At 48.6% G+C, this 17,642-nt stretch overlaps 1 protein-coding gene across 1 annotated transcript in view; it reads left to right on the top strand.

Moving 5' to 3' along the window:
* The first annotated feature begins 284 nt into the window (after positions 1–284).
* Snx31 (sorting nexin 31) overlaps positions 285–17,642 on the top strand; it is a 35,233-nt gene continuing 17,875 nt past the window's right edge. The window contains exons 1-6 of the mRNA XM_057792633.1: positions 285–382; positions 517–591; positions 9,344–9,458; positions 10,067–10,131; positions 14,954–15,064; positions 16,880–16,970. Of these exons, the coding sequence (XP_057648616.1) occupies positions 317–382; positions 517–591; positions 9,344–9,458; positions 10,067–10,131; positions 14,954–15,064; positions 16,880–16,970 (523 nt within the window). The 5' untranslated portion in view covers positions 285–316. The remainder of the gene's footprint in view (positions 383–516; positions 592–9,343; positions 9,459–10,066; positions 10,132–14,953; positions 15,065–16,879; positions 16,971–17,642) is intronic.

Genomic DNA, 17,642 nt, shown 5'->3' with positions numbered 1-17,642 from the left:
GACGCTCTTCCTCCCCGCCCCACAGAGGCAGGCTTTCCTCTTTAAAAGTCTCTAAAATTCTGGCCTCTGGCTTTCTTCTGGCTTCCAGGGTGACCCTGGCCAGAGAGGCTCTGGCGCTCCTCAGGGTCTCTCTATACCCTGATTGTCTCTCTAGTCCAACCTGGCACCAGGGATAGTGGAGGGGGCGAGGCCGGGGCGGGGCCAGGCTTCGGACCCCGCCCACCCGCAGACCTCTAGTAGCCGGAGCTCAGGAGGCAGCCCAGACTCTAGAACAACAGGTCCAGTTCGCCACGCTGTTCCCGTCATCGCTAGAGCTATGAAGATGCATTTCTGCATCCCGTTGTCCCAGCAGCGGCCAGACGCGATGGGGGGCCGCTACGTGGTGGGTCTGGGGCCCGGGGCCGACTGGGTAGGGAGCGGTTCGGTGACCCTGTGAACCCCCCTCACCCCTATCTCCACCCCCCCGCATCATCATCGCTGCCTTGGATAATCCCGGGCGGGTGTCTGTGCTTTCAGCTGTACTCCGTGTACCTGGACGGCTTCCTCTTCTGCAAGGTACGCTATAGCCAGCTGCACCGTTGGAATGAACAGGTGAGCCTGGTAGGGAAAGTGTGCCCGAGGACTTGGGTTGTGCCACTCTGAAAGACATTGGACTATGTGTATAGTGGGGGTGGGTGGCGTGTACCCACTAATTTGTGAACTACGGGCACTCTTTAAAACCCAGAGCATCAGGGCGGTGGTGGTGCACGCCTTTAATCCCAGCAGAGGCAGGCAGATCTCTGTGAGTTCAAAGCCAGTCTGGTCTACAGAGTGAGTTACAGGACAGGCTCTAAAGTTTTGAGACAGAGAAACCCTGTCGCAAAAAGCAAAAACCAAGCAAGCAAGCAAACATCCCAAAGCAATCTCCTATACCAACATCTTCAACACCAGCTTAACCAGAAACAGGATCCCACTGAGAAAGTCACCCCTTCCTCTGGCTCACTGCGTTCACAGCCCCCAAGCCTCCCAGGGTGGGGTCAACCGGGACAAGAGTGATTGTGAAGGGTGTCCTTTGTGCAGTCTCTGTTTCCAGTGTTGGCTCATCAGGATCACCCCTCTCCAAGCCCCTCTGCTAGCAAACCCAAGACTCATCAGCTAAGGGGTCACACTCAAAACAGATTGAATTGTGGCATCTAAGCAGACAGAGTCACAAGACTCAAAAGCATCTCATGCATTCCAAGGGGACTTCTGGGAGGAGGGAGGCAGGGGCTTGAGAAGGGACTGGCTCCAGATGGTCCAGGAGCAGTCTTTGAAGCAGAGGATGTGACAGCACCTGTGAATGAGGAGAGGAAGATAAAAGCCAGGAGAGCAGGCACATGCCTATAAGACCATCCCATGGGAGATGGAGGCAGGGGGATAGAGAGTTGAAGACCAGCCTGGGCAACACAGTCAGGCTTGTCTCAGCTCCAAAAGGAAGGAGGGTGGGTGGGTAGGAAAATTAGCTCAAAATGAGGAAGGAGCCAGGTAGACTGGCCTGTGGGAGGGAGGAGCACCCTAGCTGTGGCAGGGAGGAGCACTCTAACTGTAGCAGGGAGGAGCACCCTAACCGTGGGAGGGAGGAGCACCCTAACTGTGGGAGGGAGGATCACCCTAGCCATGGCAGGGAGAAACACCCTATCTGTGGGAGGGAGGAGCACCCTAACAGTGGCAGGGAGGAGCAACTTAACTGTGGGAGGGAGGAGCACCTTAACTGTGGCAGAGAGGAGCAACTTAACCGTGGGAAGGAGGAGCACCCTAGCCATGGCAGGGAGGAGCGCCTTAACTGTGTTGAGGAGCGCCCTAACTCACTGTTTGAGAGGTTTTCAGAGTTCCCCTCCTGCTGACAATCCCTGTGCAACCCTGGGCCCTGCAAGCTGGCATTGCCTTCACAGACTTCTCTAAAGCCGGGAAACTAGCACAGGCTAGTGAGAGGGCACAGGCATCCATCAGACTGGTGGTATTTCTCTAACGGCACAGAGAGCTGGGCAGGGCATTCACACAGCAGACATTAGCAGGGCTCAGCAGCAGAGGGGAGGCTGCCAGCCACTGAGGGACAGAGGTGCAGCTGACCACACAGCTGATGTCAGAGAACACGATTCACATCTCACCTCAGAGACACACCCTTCTCTTTCCTGGACTAGCCCTCCACATGCTCCAGCTGACAAGAGCTCATGGCCACATCACCTGGACAGGTAACCCTTCTGAGACAGGGTCTCACTATGTACCTCTGACTGTCCTGAAACTCACTGTGTAGACCAGGATGAGGGACCCGTCTGCCTCCTGAGTACTAGGATTAAAGGTGTGCATCACTATGCCTAGCTAAATTCAGTTCTTACAGCCAGAAACCATGTTGCACAAGTTCTAAGCTTGATTTAACATAATACATATAATCAAAGCTTCACACAGAGCTCTTACAGAAGAGCTCTTCATACAGAAAGGAATCTCTACTCCCTACATACATGTACAAGGCCTTTCCTTCTTCATGGTGCTCTGTATTCGGTCATATTAAGAATTAGGGCCAGCTAAATGACTCAGCGGCACCTGCTGCAAAGCCTACTGACCTGAGTTCAAATCCAAGGACTCCTGTGGTGCAAGAAGGCCACCAGCTCCTGCCTGTTGTCCTCGACCTCGCAGAGGTGCTCCTCCCCCACAATGGAATAAATGACATAAAAAATTATAAAAGAGCCGGGCGGTGGTGGCGCACGCCTTTAATCCCAGCACTCGGGAGGCAGAGGCAGGCGGATCTCTGTGAGTTCGAGGCCAGCCTGGTCTACAAGAGCTAGTTCCAGGACAGGCTCCAAAGCTACAGAGAAACCCTGTCTCGAAAAACCAAAAAAAAAAAAAAAAAAAAAAAAAAAAATTATAAAAGATTTTGGAGCTATTTCCCATCCATTTAAAAGAAAGTAAGAATAAGAACTAAGAGAGAAGGATCGAGGAAAACGCTTCAACTTTTTGATGCCAGTCATGGAGAACACACACACAGATAATACACACGCACGTGCACTCACACACACACACGCACAGAGACAGACATGCACGCATGCGCGCACACACACAAATGTACATTCAAATTCACACATCAGGCTGAGGATATGGTTCAACTGGCAGAGTGCTTGCCTAGTACCTTTGAAGCCCTGGATTTGATCCCTAGTATTTTGTAAACCAGGCACGTTAGTACACGCCTGTGATCCTGTGCTTGGGAAACAGAGGCAGGAGGATCAGAAGTTCAAGATCATTTCAGCTACATATTGAGTTCAAGACCAGTCCAGGAAACAAAGCAAACAACAACAAAGCAAAAAGAACAACTCAAACAGAAATGCTTGGCCTAATCACATCCGGAGAGCTTAGCTTCCCCTTCTGACATCTTTCATTGGGGTTTTGGTGGAGACTGAGCTGAACTCTAGAAGTCTTGCTATGCTAGTGGCTGCAGCAGCCAAACTCCACTGAACCCAGGCAGGAGGCCTGTGTTGGTAGAACTGGACCAGAGAGACGATGGTTGACTTTTGGCAGAATTTACTCAGCTCCCTGTATATTTGTGGTCTCCCCCTTCCTCCCCCCCCCCCCCCACTGCATTCAGGCTGAAAGGCCAGAGATTTCTTGAGGAACCGGTTCTTGCTGTAAAACCTGCTGGGAGGAATTCTGCTCTGTGTCAGGCTGCAGATTCTCAGTCCTGTTGACTTTTCCCACTTCATGGCCTCGGGGCAGGGCTCCCCTAAATTCAGTGCAGGTGATTCAGGCAGTCCTGTTGTCTCAAGGCTGCTGTGACTGCAGTCAGCTAGGGAATGTCTGTGGCATTTATGAACACATATCAATGAAGACAGTTCCCCTTTTGGCATCACTTAGTCAGCCGTCATCTAGCCTCGAAATGCTTGCGTGCAGAGAAGACAGATTTTTGTTTCCATTAAATGGAGTGAGAGAGATAGAGATCAGAACGTCCTGGCTGGTGGAACAGCCTGGATGCTGCTGCCGCCGCTGGACCCTTTGACTCTTGGGCACGGCAGGGACATATCCTTGGGTTTAAAGGAAACATAATTGCGGCGACACTGTTTGATACCAGGATGGATGAGAGTTGGGTCTGCAGGGGTCAGGCATGCAGGAGGCGACGCGGCATGGCGGGATCCCTTGTGCTGTCCCTGAAAAATGATGGCCTGAGGATTGTGACCCTGTCACTGCCCAATCTTCTCACTTTCTGAAGAGAATCCAGAACATGGGGTTTTCCGTTTTTCTATAAAGTAAACTCAATTTTTGTAGCAAAAGTTTTAGTTTATAATTTTTATACAGAGTTTCCCCACGTCAGGCATTCAGTCTCCTCTATTCTTCAAAATAGTTTTAAAAATTTATTTATTTATTATGTATGCAATATTCTGTCTGTGTGTATGCCCGCAGGCCAGAAGAGGGCTGGAGAGATGGCTCAGCGGTTAAGAGCACTGCCTGTTCTTCCAAAGGTCCTGAGTTCAATTCCCAGCAACCACATGGTGGCTCACAGCCATCTGTAATGAGGTCTGGTGCCCTCTTCTGGCTTGCAGGCATACACACAGACAAAAATTGTATTCATAATAAATAAATAAAATATTTTTTAAAAATATTTTTAAAGATTTATTTGAAAAATATCTTCGATGTGTATGAATGTTTTGCCTGCATGTATGTGCATCGTGTGTGCTGTACCGGAGTTCAGATGAGTGTTGGGTCCTCTGGAGATGGAGTTACGGAGGGCTGTGAGCCACTGTGTGGTTGTGTCCAGGTCCCCTGGATAAACAGCACTCTGGACACCTCCCCAGCTGGCGCCCTCTGTCTAACACACCTTCAGTGTGCACAGTTGCAGTGACCCACACAGCAGGGATAACGCTGTTATAACTGCACCCACAACTCATTCAGACGTGATTAGCTTTGACCTAACGTGCGGCTTCTGTTCGGGACCCAGCATCCCATTTCATGGCTGGATCTCCTTTCGGCTCTCTGACGGCGACAGTTCTCTCGGGCTCTCCATGTTATCAATGACTCTGACGGCTTCGAGGGGACTGGTCGGCTCTCCTGTGGACGTGCCTCTGTTTGGGATCTTTGTTTTCACATGAAGAAGAGTGAGCTGCAGTTTTCTGGCTGTGCTGTCTCATATGTCTGCCACCCGCACGGCCTCTCTCTCACTGTGGATGGTGCCGGATGTCTCTTGCCTGAGGAAGCATCCATTTGGCTTTCCCACAGCAAGTGGTGCCCTCACCCCAATTCTGAGGAGCACTACAGTACCCCACATCATCGTGTACAACCCACCCTTAAGGAATGGAGACTCATGTTCCCCGTTCACATAAATTACCTGGCATTCTACCCAAGAGACTGGCCTGCCTTCTCCTGTTCATTCAGTAATTTAGTTGGAGCACCGTGGGTGATGGGTATTTATTGATCAGGTTGTCTGAGCTCTGGGCACAGGAATGCTGCCGTAGCTCCTGTGTCTCCTTTACACTCGGCCATTGGACACTTCCACCCTTGCTGGTGCTCCAAGCTGCTCCAGGCTCCGTCTTAGGAGTCATTCTCCACGGATTTGTGGTGGCTTTCGTTGAGGGATGGCTTTAGACACCAAGATGTGCTCACGGCTCCAAGTGTCGCTTCCAGGCCTTCCCATGCAGAGCTGGGAGGTAGGCGCCCTGCAGAGTCACCCAAGCTTGCCTCAGGGATGTGTACGGACACCCATTTGCATCAATAACTTTTCTTACCTCTGAGAAGGAAGGTCTCACAGAAACAACTTCAGTGAGGAGAGGTTCGTGTTGGCTCAGTTTCTAAGGGCACAATCCATCGTGGTGGGGCAGCGCTCATGACGAGAGGCTGGTTACACGAGCGGCCACAGACCCGAGCCACACGTGTGTCTAGCCTGTTCAGAGCCCGTTCCTGGTGACCTCTTGCTGCTGGCTAGACCCTGGACCCCACATGTTCTATAACCTCACAAAGACCCGCTGGGGACCGAGTCCTCAGGCACAGGCGCCAACGGGGGACGTTTCGCATCGACCATGGTGCCATCTGTGTGCTAATCACACTAATCAGGAACTCATCCTTTAGCGCATGCGCAGGTTGTGCTCTTAGCGGAGAACTCGCTACAGCAGTGGGAAATCCGACGCCTGCCACTCACTCACTTCATGGTTGAGTCTGTGTGCTGCACAGTAGTGTGAGAATTAACTCACACGCCGCGGGAAACCACTTCAGCTACAGGACAACACTTCTGCCCAGCTGACTTCATGCAGTCCTCATGTGGACTTCTCTTTCCTGAAGTTTCTCAGGTTGTCGCTCCCCCTCCCTCCTCTCAGTGAGGTGTGCAGAACATTTGCAACGCAGTTCATGTCTTCTGTCACGAGCTGCATTCCATCCCGAGAGTCTCCCTGCTGCCTAAATGGTTTTGAAAATATTTGCAGATGTCAGGCTCACACTGTAAACGTTCAGCGTGTCTGGCCACGCGCAGAACATGTGCCCCGTGAGTACGCTCTCTCTCACAGGTCTAGCGTGCCCATGCGCTCAAAGCTCCTCAGACCCTCCTGTCCCATAGCCCCAGGGACAGGTGATCTTGTTACTGCTTTATATTTTCACCTTTTCCCAGATGGTCATATGATTGAAACCATGCAGCAGCTTTTCCAGACTGGCATCTTTCACTGGTAACACGCATTGAAGGTTCACCTGTTCATTTCTTTTCAGGGACGAAAGCTTTCTATGGTAGGAATAGATCACTGCTAACCCTTCATAGTGTTAGAGAGAGATGTGTGTGTGTGTGAGAGAGATTTGTGTGCGTGTGTGAGATAGAGATGTGTGTGTGCGTGTGTGTGTGAGACAGAGATGTGTGTGTGAGAGAGATGTGTGTGTGAGAGAGAGATGTGCGTGTGTGAGAGAGATGTGTGTGTGTGAGATAGAGATGTGCATGTGTGAGAGAGATGTGTGTGTGAGAGAGAGATGTGTGTGTGTGTATGAGAGAGAGATTTGTGTGCATGTGTGAGATAGAGATGTGTGTGTGAGAGAGATGTGTGTGAGAGAGAGAGGGGTGTGTGTGAGATAGAGATGTGTGTGTGTGAGATAGAGATGTGTGTGTGAGATAGAGATGTGTGTGTGTGAGATAGAGATGTGTGTGTGTGTGAGATAGAGATGTGTGTGTGAGATAGAGATGTGTGTGTGTGTGTGTGTGTGATATGTGTGCAGCTGCCGTTGGAGGTTAGAAGAGGATGTCAGCCCTTGCTGCTGGAGTTACAGGCAGTTGTGAGCTGCCTGATGCGGTGCTGGGCACTGAATGCTGGTCCTAAGGAAGAACAGCAGCTGAGCCACCTCCCCAGCCCCACGTGCAGACTCCGTGAGCACATAGTCTTGAGATCAGTTCAGTAAGCTGTTCCGATTCACTGACTGCTGGGGTCTGCAGTGAGACTATGCTTAACACTGTAGGAAATTACCAAGCTCTCTCCCGAAGCGGCTATGATAGTTTGTAGTCTCTGCAGGATATGTTTTAAAATTTAAATCACACAAGTAAATGCTGGCATTGAATGTGGTTCTCTAAGAACTGAGCAACACCACACAATAAACAGCAGGAAGCCATAATTTGTTCATAGCCCAACAGTTAATAGCCTCTCTATATTCAGGCCAGCATTTGGCCGGCAGAAATATCTGTGCCAACAGAGATGCTGTATATGTGCTCAGCCAATTTGGTAGCAACTTGACACATGTTACTGTCCATCAAACAAGTGGAATGTGGCTGGCATGACTTAGGAACCGATTTTACAATTTTATCTTATTTAAACGATTTAAGTGTGACTTTCCTTACACGTGGCTAATTGTATTCATAATGGTGTCATAGTTCTAGATCATTAGAACTATTTTGCCTTTGACTGGGCGGGGGCGGGGAGCTGAGACACCCCAGAGGATTCTGACTGAGGGAGCATGATGATTCCACGTACAGTTTTGAAGTGTTCCTTGAGAGCTGTGTTAGAAGGAGAAAGGGGGTCACAAGAGGAGCAGAGAGACCGCCTAGGAGGCTGCTATTACAATCCAGGAAACAAATATTAGTAGGATTGCACCCGCGCCGTGGCGCTGGGGTGGAGAGAAGCGGTCAGCCTCAACATGTGTTCTTGAGCAGCGGCCATGTGAATTGCCAGGTGTGCCCTGTAATTATGGCAACGGCAACCAAAGTTAGACGGGAACTAAAGGTCTTGTCTGCCGTCTCTTTTCTCCTGCGACTGGTTCCCCTGTTTAAGCTGAGGGCTCCGCCAAGAGTTAGGTTCCAGCCGGGCGGTGGTGGCGCACGCCTTTAATCCCAGCACTTGGGAGGCAGAGGTAGGCGGATCTCTGTGAGTTCGAGACCAGCCTGGTCTACAAGAGCTAGTTCCAGGACAGGCTCCAAAGCCACAGAGAAACCCTGTCTCGAAAAACCAAAAAAAAAAAAAAAAAGAGTTAGGTTCCAGTCTCCCAGGACGCTGCCTGGTTTCTTTTCACATTTAAAAATAATAATTATAATTGCATGTACATGTGTGTGCGTGTGTGTCCATGTGAATGTAGGTGCCTGCGGAAGTCAGCGGCATCGGATCCTCTTGGAGCCGGAGTTACAGGCAGTTGTGAGCTGCCTGACATGGGTGCTGGAAGTTAAATCTGAGTCTTCAGTGAGAGCAGCGTGTATTTGTAACTGATGGGCTGCCTCTCCAGCCCCTAAAAGTTATTTTTATGTATCTTCCGTGAAAGTGACTGCCACCATAGTCCTGGGTTCTGTACGGTAGGTGGGAGGAAAGGCCTGCCTGGGATCTATTGGCCTTCTTGCCAGCCTTCTAGGACCTCTGTAATTGGCACCGTCCCACAGAAACGACGTGAAGGACACACATTATGTTTAGGTGGCCACATTCATTAGAGTAAAAAGAGCCAAGAATGGTCACGCACACCTTTAATCTGACTTGGAAGGCAGACTGAGGAGGAGCTCTGTGAGTCTGAGGCCAGCCCGGTCTACATAGTGAGTTCTAGGACAGTCAGGGCTACATAGTGAGACAAATCAAAAATTAAAAAGAAAAATAATCTCTGATCATTCTGGTGGAGAATGAACTTAAGGAACTGTGAGGTGAGCGGCGCTCTGACCGTCTTATAATGGAAATACAGGCCGGCTTCACCAGAGCACGGCTGGAGTTAGCCGTCTGCGATGTAGGAGGACATCCATGGAACGTATACTGAAGGCTGTTTCTCTGAAAGGAAATGTCCGTCCCCTTTCCCTCCTCTTGGCCACCAACAGGGATCAGTTTTTCTTTCCTTTTAAATAAAGTGCTCAAGGTAAGGCTTTGAGCCGCCTCACCCTTGAGCTGGCGTCTCACTTTGTCTTGGGACCTTTCAGCTGAGACGAGTGTTTGGAAACTCCCTGCCGCCTTTCCCGCCAAAGCACTATCTGGCAATGACGGCCGCCATGGCTGAAGAGAGGAGGGATCAGCTGGAACGCTACCTGCAAAATGGTATGTACGCAGACTCTGCTTCACAGCTGCGTTGCAACGTAAATTCCTCGTCACAAGAGCCACCTGCTTTAAAGGCCTTATTTGTCATTGTTAGCATAGTTATGAAATTGCGCAAACCGTCACCGTATTCTAGTTTTAGGGTATTACCATCGCCCCCACAGGAGACCTCACGACCATTGGCAGTTGCTTCCCGTTTTAGCCTCCTCCCACTGGGCCCATGAAGCCACCCCTCTAGTTTCTCTCTACACACCTGTGCATTCTGGATATTTCCTGTGTGCCTGACTTTGCAATGGCATTCTTTATATTGAGTATTTGATCAAGAGGCAGTAGCAGGAGGATCTCTCTGAGTTCGAGGCCAGCCTGGCCAACTAAGCGAGTTCTCCCATTTGCTAGGGTAATAAGGTGGCTACTGAGCGGTGAGGGTCCCAGGTCTTGATGGGCTCATATTGCCCAGGCCACCTCAAGGGGGCAGACTCTGTCCATTGTCCTGCGTGGAGAACTCATGCTTACATCCTGAAGGTCAACTCACTACTAGGGCAAGATCTCAGAACTCCTGACAGAGCCGCGCCCTGCTCTTGCTGACTGGGCTTGCTTTCCGTGTTTTTCAGTAACTGCAGACCCCCGTGTGATGAGAAGCGACGTCTTCACCGAGTTTTTAACCCTGGTACAGATGGTAAGCCTCCTTCCTGAGCGGCGCCATCAGCCTCTGCAGAGCCTGCCCGCTTCCCAAGTGCACAGGCTTTCTGGACTTCTGTGAAGTAGAGTCGTTTCCAGTAAGCTGGAGGCTGCTTCCTGTTCCGGTCCTACATGGGAGATGAAGTGTGTCGCTCACATTGGCTTACGGTTTAAGCGGACATTTGTTCTGTAGTCTGTGTGCTGGTCCCAGGAAAGGCAGACAAAGAGCCGGAGTTTTAGAGTTTCAGCACTCAGGGACCCCAGACTGAGATGAGACCAAAGGCTGTAGCCAAGGAGAGCACCATAGTGCAGCCATCGGAACAGCAGGCCCTGCGGGCTGCCGGCTGTCTGTCTGCCTTCCTAACTTTACTGTCCGTGGAGAACATCCAGCCTGAAAGAATAGCATAAAGCAGGCCCATTTCTGCGGACCAGGAGCCACACCCACTCCCTGGCTAGGCGGAAACTTTGGTGATGTTTCTCTGATTTCTTTCTCGGCCCATTTATCATCTGTGTACAGGAAGACTACTGTTTTTTGTTTTGTTTTGTTTTTGTTTTTGTTTTTTTTGTTAATCTTGTATCCTGCTACATTACTGAAAGTGTAGAAGTTCCTTGGTAGAATTTTTGGAGCCGCTTATGTAAACTATCATATCATCAGCAAATAGTGACAGTTCAACTTCTTTTTTTCCCCCAATTTGTATTTCTTTGATCTCCTTTTGTTGTCTCATTGTCTAGCTAGGACCTCGAGTACTATATTGAATAGATATGGAGAGAGTGGACAACCTTGTCTTGTTCCTGATTTCAGTGGGATCATTGTGAGTTTCTCTCCATTTAGATTGATATTGACTGTTGGCTTGCTGTATATTGCCTTTATTATGCTTAGATATGTTCCTTGTATCCCCGCTCTCTCCAAGACCTTTATCATGAAGGGATGTTGTATTTTTTAAAATATTTATTTATTTATTATTTATACAATATTCTGTCTGTGTATATGCCTGCAGGTCAGAAGAGGGCACCAGACCTCATTACAGATGGTTGTGAGCCACCATGTGGTTGCTGGGAATTGAACTCAGGACCTTTGGAATAGCAGGCAATGCTCTTAACCTCTGAGCCATCTCTCCAGTCCGGGATATTGTATTTTGTTGAAAGCTTTTTTAGCATCTAATGAGATAATCATGTGGTTTTTATTTTTTAGTTTGTGTATATGGTGGATTGTGTTGACAGATTTTCGTATGTTGAACCATCCCTGCATCTCTGGGATGAAGCCGACTTGATCATGGTAGATGATGGTTCTGATGTGTTTTTAGATTTGATTTGCCAGTATTTTATTGAGTGTTTTTGCATCAATGTTCATGAGTGAGATTGGTCTGTAATTCTCTTTCTTAGTAATGTTTTTATGTGATTTGGGTATCAGAGTAATTGCAGCCTCATAAAAAGAATTTAACAGTGTTCCTTCTGTTTCTATTGTGTGAAACAATTTGAAACAATTGGTATTAGTTCTTCTTTAAAAATCTTGTAGAATTCTGAGCTGAAACCTTCTGGTCTTGGGCTTTTTTTTTTTGGTTGGGAGACTTTTGATGACTGTTTCTATTTCTTTAGCAGTTATAGGTCTATTTAATTTGTCCATCTGGTCTTGATTTAATTTTGGTAAGTGATATTTATCTAGAAAGTTGTCCATTTCCTTTAAGTTTTCCAATTTTGTGGAGTATAGGTTTTCAAAAGATGACCTGATGATCCTCCGTGTCTGTTGTTATGTCCCCCTTTCATTTCTGATTTTGTTAATTTGGATTTTCTCTCTCTGCCTTTTGGTTAGTTTGGATAAAGGTTTGTCTATTTTGTTGATTTTTTCAAAGAACCAACTCTTTGTTTTGCATTCTTTGTATTATTTTTTGTTGTTGTTGTTGTTTCTATTTTGTTGATTTCAGCTCTCAATTTGATTATTTCCTGCCATCTAGTTCTCTTAGGTGAATTTGCTTCTTTGTGCTCTAAAGTTTTCAAATGTTCTGTTAATTCACTAGTGTGGGATTTTTTCCAGCTTATTTATTTAGGCATTTAGTGCTATGAACTTTTCTCTTAACACTGCTTTCATCGTGTCTAATAAATTTGGGTTTGTTGTGTGGTCATTTTCACTGAATTTTAGAAAGTCTTTAATTTCTCCCTTGACCCATGATGATTAAGGTGAGCATTGTTTAATTTCCATGTGTTTGTGGGCTTTCTGGGATTAGTGTTTCTGTTGACGTCTAGCTTTAAAGCATGGTGATCTGAGGTCTCTGGCTCTTACCCACTCCCTCAGAGGTCCCAGACTGATGCCCAGACCCTCAGGGATCCTGACTCAGGCCTAGTTCCGCAGAGATCCCAGACTCATGGCTGAACCCGCAGAGGTCTCTGCTCTGACCCACTCCCTCAGCAGTTGCTCCCCTGTACCTGCTCCTGTGAGTTCGCTGCCTCAGGCTTGCTCTGGCCTGGGTCTCTAGTCCAGACCTGCTCTCACACATGTCCCTGGTGTGGATCTGCTCCTGTTCCCATGGAGTTCACTGTCCCAGGCCTGCTCTGGCCCAGGTTACTATATCAGGCCTGCTCCTGTGTAGTTTGCCCTAAACTTGATTTTTAAAAGTTGAAGTCTGGCATTGGGGGGTTGACTCCATGGTTGAAGACTGATTGACTGATTGTTTCTCTAGCAGAGGACCCTAGTCAGGGTTGTAGCGCCTGTGCCAGATAATAGCCTGTAACTCCTGTCTGAGGAAGTTCCAGTGCTGCCTCTGGCTTCTGCACGTGTGTGTGTGTGCGTGCGCGTACACGCGCGTGTATGTGTGTACATGCACACACACACAGAATTAAAAAGAAAAAAATTATTTAAGGTAGAAATCTTGTGTCTCATTGAATGCCAGTACACATGAAGATAAGTTTGGCAAGTTCTTATAGGAGTACATTACAGCTTTTGTTTTCTTGCCTTAAGAAAATATCTCTTGTGGGCTATCAGTGTTGTAGAGTTTTGCTTTGTATTAATTCTTCCAATAATTTTAAAGGATTTTGGCCTAGTTTTAGGGCCTTGGGATTTTGACTGTCTAGCTTTGTATAAAAGCTTTTTACCTCATAGCTTTGCTCTGTGGTGTCTCTTTTCTGGGTTCTGATGTAATTTTCACTTTGGTAATGACTATTTTTCTTTTCCATTGTTTGCCCATGAACTTTGCGAGCTCACTGCTGCATTCATTTTCCCACCTCTTAGCCTCGCTCTCTCTCTCTCTCTCTCTCTCTCGCTCTCTCTCTCTCATCGAGATCCTCATACTGAGACATGTTCCTTTAGTAGCACCACCACCATCCTTATCTGCAGGGTCTAATGCTTCCTCTGCACGTGTATGTCCATGCATTGGTCATGCTTTCTTCTCTTTTGCATTTTTTTTTTTTTTGATTGATCCAGTTCTTGACACTTCCTTGGCCCTTGTCTCCTGACTAGCTGTTGGCCGATGCACACTGCTGGAGAGGGGCTGTCATTGGGTCCCTGGAGTCTGAGTTATTCCTGGATCTTGGGTCTTGTCTCTGAGCCTTTTCTCATTAATCCTCCACCCTAAGACCCTGCAACCTGCTCTTGTCTAGCGGTGATGCTTAAGCCACAGGGCTTCTTCCTGTGACCCGGTATTTTAAATGTTTCTATCCATTCAGACAAACAGCCGCAGATCTGGCTTGGTGATGGTGAAGCTGGCTCTGGAGCAAGAGGTGATATTTTGATTTCTGTGACTTGGGATGATGCATTCAAACTCTCCCCTCCCCTTCCCCCCCTTCTCTCCTCTTCTCCCCTCCCTTTCCCTTCCCTTCTGTTTTCATTGACTTTTTCCTCTCCTCCTCCTCTCTTTCCCAGTTCTTATTCTCTTCTCTTTTCTACAGTGCACACTATGTATCTCAGACTGGCCTTGAACTCATAATTTTCTTGTTTTCTCCAACTGCTAGATTTATACATGGCAGCAACACTGAGTTTATTTAGTTTCTTTATGTACCAGTTTCTCCAGCTGGGAAATGGGGAACAGAGCTCCTGTTTCTGGCTGTGTGGAGGACTGTGGCACATTGCTGCCTCGTGGGAGGTCAGCACTCTAGTGGCTGATGCCAGGCCCATTCCCTCTTCCCGGTTCTACTGGAAGGTAGTCTTTAGTGACCACGTACCTCTTCAGATGGCCCCTGAGTCATGCTTGTCTAAGCCCTTGGGATGAACTTCCCTGAGACAGGTTATGCAGATTGGACTGAGGCCTTTGGTCACGTTGTGACCGGGGCCATTTTGTTATGCTGAACAGACACACAGAGTGTCCTGGGCTTAGGCCTGGGACTGTTTTTCCGATTTTCAAAGATGGCTTCTATTTATGTTATTTTCATCTTAGCTTCAAAAGGCAAACAGGGCAGAGGAAAGCCTTATTCTTAGCGGTGTCTTTAAAAGAGGTTTATATCAAAATTTTGAAAAGGAAATTAAGCTCGAGTCGGGAAGGTGGTCCTGTTAGGCACGTGCCCTGTTTTATCTCATTTTATGTTCTACACTCAACAAATACATATAGAGGGGTGGCTGTCAATCAGCACTCCACTAGAGAGACAGAAGTACCAGCAAAGGATGCTCAGATTGGCTTGTGGACTCTGTTGACTTGAGGTGACAGAAAAATCTCCAGGTATAGAAAGAACTGTACCAGACTGTGCACTGCAGGGTCCCATGGAGAGAGACAGCCTTGTTACCTCGGCGCTTGGGTACTCTCTCCTCGGTCTCCCTGCACGTGGTGGGGGCGGGCAAGGACGGCTGGTTCTCTCTGAGATGGGTGTGAAACTGACGGCTGCCTTTTTGGTTATAGCACACATTGAACGTCACCACCAAGCAAGCCGCTTTGGATGTGTTTCTGCCCAATGGAAAGAGCATTAACGTGGAGGTTCTAACGTCAGATACAGCCGAAAGGGTCCTTGAGGTAAACTCTGCTTAGCTTCAGCTCCAGGGGAGGCAGAAACAGGTTTTATGAGGTGGAGACTTGAATGTGATTCCTGCCTGTCGCTTCTTCTGTGGATGGTTTATCTGCAGAAGTGACACACAGAAATCATCCCCAAAGAGAAACTGACTCAGAAAGCCCAGGTCTAGCCCATCCTCGGTGAGGGGAGGGCTCCCTGATTTACCCTCTCAAGACCTCTGAGGTTCTCCTAAGGTTGTGGCTACTTCCCTGGCACTCACCAGACTGGGTCCTGGTAACAGGCAGAAGGCTCTGTCTCAGGATGCTGCAAGGATGGGAACAGGAAGGAGGACGGAGCCTTGCAGAGTCTGGAACAGGGCATACCCAGTGTGTATTGGCAGGCGAGCCTGGCAGGGAGTGGTGGGGCACTTCTTTTTTTTTTGGCAGGGTAGGCGGTCTTTCTTGAAGACTTCTCCTCTCACACCCAGGAAGCTCCAGAAACTGCATTCCATAGGATCTAATGCTGGGCACCCCCAGGAGCTTCTTTTTATGGGATCTAATGCTGGGCACCCCCAGAAGCTGCATTTCATATGGTCTAATGTTGGGGTACCCCCAGAAGCTGCTTTCCATGGGGTCTAATGCTGGGTACCAAGGACTTGACCTGGGTCTGAGTAATTTTGAGAATAACAAAAACATTCTCCTGGTTCATATGTGGTTATCAGCAGCTCTGCCTTCTGGGCTGTTTCCCTTTGCCCAGCTGGGCTGCTGAGAGAATGCTGTCTTCCCAAGTCTTAAATGTGTAGCTAGGCGAGGAGAGGGTAGCCTCTGGTCCCTGCTAAGGGAAAGTGAATGGAGGTGGATTTCTGTGAGGCCACACTCTGGTAAATGTGAAGCCACAGATGTTGAAATGGAAAGCAGCTGTTGTCAAAGAGGAGCACCCTGGACCTGGAGTTGCCGGTGCCCATGGAGCCAAGGTTACATATAATGGTGTCTGAAGTTTACGCTGGACCAAAGCCATGGTGAGTTAAATTTGACCATGGCAGGAAGCATCAGAGAGAAGCAGGCCTGGGTGCCAAAGGAGGGAGGGTACCAGCACGGGCACGTTTATATGCCACCAAACAGTAGGAAGTGCCTTTTGCTTGGTGTGCACAGCAGTGCAAGCCCTAGGGCTGGATGCTTGCGGAGAATGCCGCCATCCACCATCTGACGATAAGCACTAGAATAACCCAGGACATATGTCCAGATCCAAGTCAGGACAGCCAGTCCCAGTGGGCCCAGGATCCCCTGAAGTAGCACTGGCTTGGATTCTACCCACTCTAGTTTCCTAGGTCTCCAAGATTGTCTAGAGCAAATGTGTCATTAGCTACTTCTCTAGATGCCCCACAGAGACAGTTTCAGGGAGAAAGGTTTGTCTTGGCTCATGGTTTGGGAGGGTGCAGTCTATCACGGTGACGCTCACAATGACCGGAATGTGCAGCGGTGACTTCTCACGTCCCAACAGACCAGGAGAGAGAATCTGGGCTAAAAGTAAAACTGGCTCATAGCCTTTTGGTCCCAGGTCCACAAATGACAAGGACTTCAAGTACGAGTCCCCATGATCCCCAAAGGCAGTACCACCAGCTTGGGTACCAAGACTTCAGATGCAAGAGCCTGTGGAGGCCATTTCAGATTCAAACTGTAACAAATATGAGTGAATTTTAGATTCCAGAACGTTTCTCTGAGTGTTTATTGACCTGCAATGCACTTGCTGCCGGTGTGTACTGGTCTCTTCCAGTTCTGCCTCCACAGCCTGAAGCATGGCCTTTGCTGAATTCTCCCCTTTGCTTGTTCCTGGCACAGGTGGTGGCACAGAAACTTGGACTGTATCCCGAGCTCTTGGGGTACTTCGGCCTGTTCCTCATCCGGTGCTTCTCAGAGGGCAAGCTCTCTGGTAAGATGGTGCCCCAAACAGGATGGGCGGGTGTGAGCAGGGGCTTTCTTTACTCCTTATCTTAATATTAACTCTCCTATCATACACCCAACAGAACGTGGTTGATACCTCTCTCTGCGCTTTTCTATACGTGGTTTCCATAATGAATACAGTTTAGAGAAAGCAGGAGGATACAGAGGTTGAAGAAATGGGTAACAAAAATGCTGTCGAGTCAGTGTTGCTCAGATTAGACCTGAACCAGCAGAGGGAGGAGGTGTTGCTGTGGACCAGGCCTCAGGAGACAGGGTTGAGAGTAAAGATGTAGCTGGCTGCAGAGAAGGAACCGCAGAAGTGGATCCAGAACCAAGACAGAAGGTCCAGATGGGCAAACAGCATGTGGACAGGCAGACAGCAGCCAAGTTAGCTGGGGGTATCAGGTGACAGGTTGGTGTGGGGCATGCCATCAGTACTGAGAGACATGCATCACTTTATAGGATCCAGGTGGGGCTGGAGAGAGCACTGGCTGCTCTTCCAAAGGTCCTGAGTTCAGTTCCCAGCAACCACACGGTGGCTCACAACCATCTGTAATGAGATCTGGTGCCCTCTTCAGGCCTGCAGGCGTACATGCAAGCAGAACACTGTATACATAGTAGGTAAATAAATCTAAAAACAAAAACAGGGAAAAAAGATAGG

The sequence above is a fragment of the Chionomys nivalis genome, chromosome 17 (assembly GCF_950005125.1).
Source record: "Chionomys nivalis chromosome 17, mChiNiv1.1, whole genome shotgun sequence".
Lineage (NCBI taxonomy): Eukaryota > Metazoa > Chordata > Mammalia > Rodentia > Cricetidae > Chionomys > Chionomys nivalis.
Note: the sequence above shows the minus strand (reverse complement) of the source record. Positions and strands in the feature narration are given on the sequence as shown.